Consider the following 2,299-nt stretch of genomic DNA (forward strand, 5'->3'; position numbering starts at 1 on the left):
ACCAAAGGTTTGAATATACTTGACTTAGTCACTCTCTCTGGGGCACATACCATTGGTAGATGTACCTGTGGTACAATTCTAAATAGGCTTTATAACTTCAATGGAACCAAAAATCCTGATCCCTCACTCAATACCAGCTACTTGAACATGTTGAAGAAAAGATGTAAGCGTTCAACAGATTTGGTTTACCTTGATGCCATAACTCCGAGGTCTTTTGACACTGTTTTCTACACAAATCTTCAGAGGAAAGTAGGGTTGTTAACAACGGATCAAGAACTCTATTCAGATCAAAGAACCTTACCCTTTGTAGAAGCAATGGCATCTCAGCCATTTCTATTTCAGAACCAGTTTATAGTGTCTATGACAAACCTCGGAAACGTGCAAGTTCTTACTGGGAATGAAGGTGAAGTTAGAGAGAATTGCAACTATGTTAATCGTCCTTGAAGGGTGTGGTGGTGCATTTTATGTTCCCAGTTTTGCGTTCAATAAATTGAAGGATTGAAGTCTTAAAGCAATTGGCTTGTTTGTCCCAAAATGTTGAGAATTTGATTGGTTCCCTGTTAAAGAGGGATTTTATATAGTTTTATGAAAGTTATTAATGCTACTCTTACTTTTTTTTCTTTTTCTTTCTTATAAGAATGCTACACTTACTAACAATCATTAAAGAGTGATTTTCATTATTATTTGAGCATATAATCTCATGAGAATTATTAATCACTTCCTAAGAGCATTAGCATTAGCATTAGTGGTGCTAAAAAACTATATTACTATTTTTAGCATCACCAAATACAAAAATAAGGTTCCATTGGTGGAGCTACAGCTAAAATTTTTGGCTTCTTTTCTACAATGCACCTCTAACGATGACTGTGTACTGTAGCTCAAAGCTATAAAAAAATAAAAAAAAAAACGTTTTTTTTTTTAATTTTTATTTTGCGTTCATACTAATTTAATTATTGATTTCTTTTCTTTATTTTTCTCTTCCTTTTCTTTCATTTCAGTTCATCTATATCCCTCATTTTCTCTACTCTTTCATTTTCTTGCTCTTTTCTTTTCTCAAAACTCTCTTTTTCTTCTCAAATTTTCTCTCTTTCTTCTCAATTTTTTCTCTACTGTGTGAGGGTCTCTTATTTTTCCATGTGGGTGTGGGTGTGGTGGGTCATCGGCGTCATGGTCATGCCATGGGTATGGTGAGTCATCGGCTTTGGGTCATGCCATGGGTGTGGGTTTGTGCTGTAGTGTTCGTGGGTCTTGTCGTGGGGTTTCTATGGTGGGTCATTGGTTTTGGGTCATGCCATAGGTGTGGTGGGTCATAGGTTTTATTTTTGTGGTTGTGGGTTGATTTTCTTGGGTAATTATGGGCTGATTTTGGTGGTTATGGTGGTGGGCTGTGTGAAGTGGTGGCTAACCGGTGGTTGTGATTTTTTTTTTTTTTTTTTGGTTGTAATGGGCTGATTTTGGTGGTGGGCTGTGATTTTATTGTAATAGGTATATTATTTTAATGTGTTGTTTATCTTATTTTATTGTATTGAAAGCTAAAATAAAACCACTGATGTTGGGTGTTTTGTAAAGTGAGAAGGTAAAATAAATGAAAAGGTAAAATAAATAAAGTAACTATTTGTGGAGCCAAGTAGCTAAAATTATGGCTCCACCAATGTGGATGCTCTTAGTGAGATGCTTTTATAGTATTCTATGTAGCAAGGGAGAAAAGAAAAAAGTACAATGATTTCTTTTCTTCTTCTTCTTCTTCTAGAGGATCCCAATGCTCAAGAAGTTTTAAACTGTAACTTATATATTAAATATTAGATCAAGATCCTGTTTATTTGCTTTGAGATGGAAATGATTCATTTCATATGGTAAAAAATAAATGGGTAAATTACTCTGTACCTAAATGGAGGTTTGGAAAACTATTGTGTATTAGCGTATAGGTCGGTAGGAAGCTCCTTTGAATTGCATGGATTAAAAGACAGGATTGCCCTAAGCCCATTGTTGGGCTCGATTAACATCTTTATTAGGCATTATTTCAACTTTTGACATTCTTCTTGCCATGTTAAGAATAAATTGCTTTAAAAAATATTATTATGTTGTGGTAACAGGTAATTTAGGAATTGTTAATGGGCAATAGATTCCCTTTTTCTAACTGCACTGATTTCATAGACATGAATTATCTACCTTTGTTGGACCTTAGTGTTTTAATTATGATTTTGAAACTCGGACCGTTAAAAGAACAAAAAAAGAAAGAGATTTAAGGATTTTGAGATTGAACCTACGTCAAACTGCGACGTGTCATTTAGGGGGTGTT

General features: G+C 34.6%; 1 protein-coding gene across 1 annotated transcript; it reads left to right on the plus strand.

Annotated features, from left to right (window-relative positions):
• Window positions 1-86: 86 nt before the first annotated feature.
• LOC136066061 (peroxidase E5-like) lies at window positions 87-444 on the plus strand (the record flags this gene model as incomplete). Its single annotated transcript, XM_065769927.1, has 1 exon — window positions 87-444. A coding segment is annotated over one exon (358 nt), but the record flags the coding sequence as incomplete, so codon positions are not given.
• Window positions 445-2,299: the final 1,855 nt, after the last annotated feature.

This window comes from Quercus suber, unplaced genomic scaffold (genome assembly GCF_002906115.3).
Source record: "Quercus suber isolate HL8 unplaced genomic scaffold, Cork oak 2.0 scaffold_1706, whole genome shotgun sequence".
In the NCBI taxonomy this organism is placed as follows: Eukaryota; Viridiplantae; Streptophyta; class Magnoliopsida; order Fagales; family Fagaceae; genus Quercus; species Quercus suber.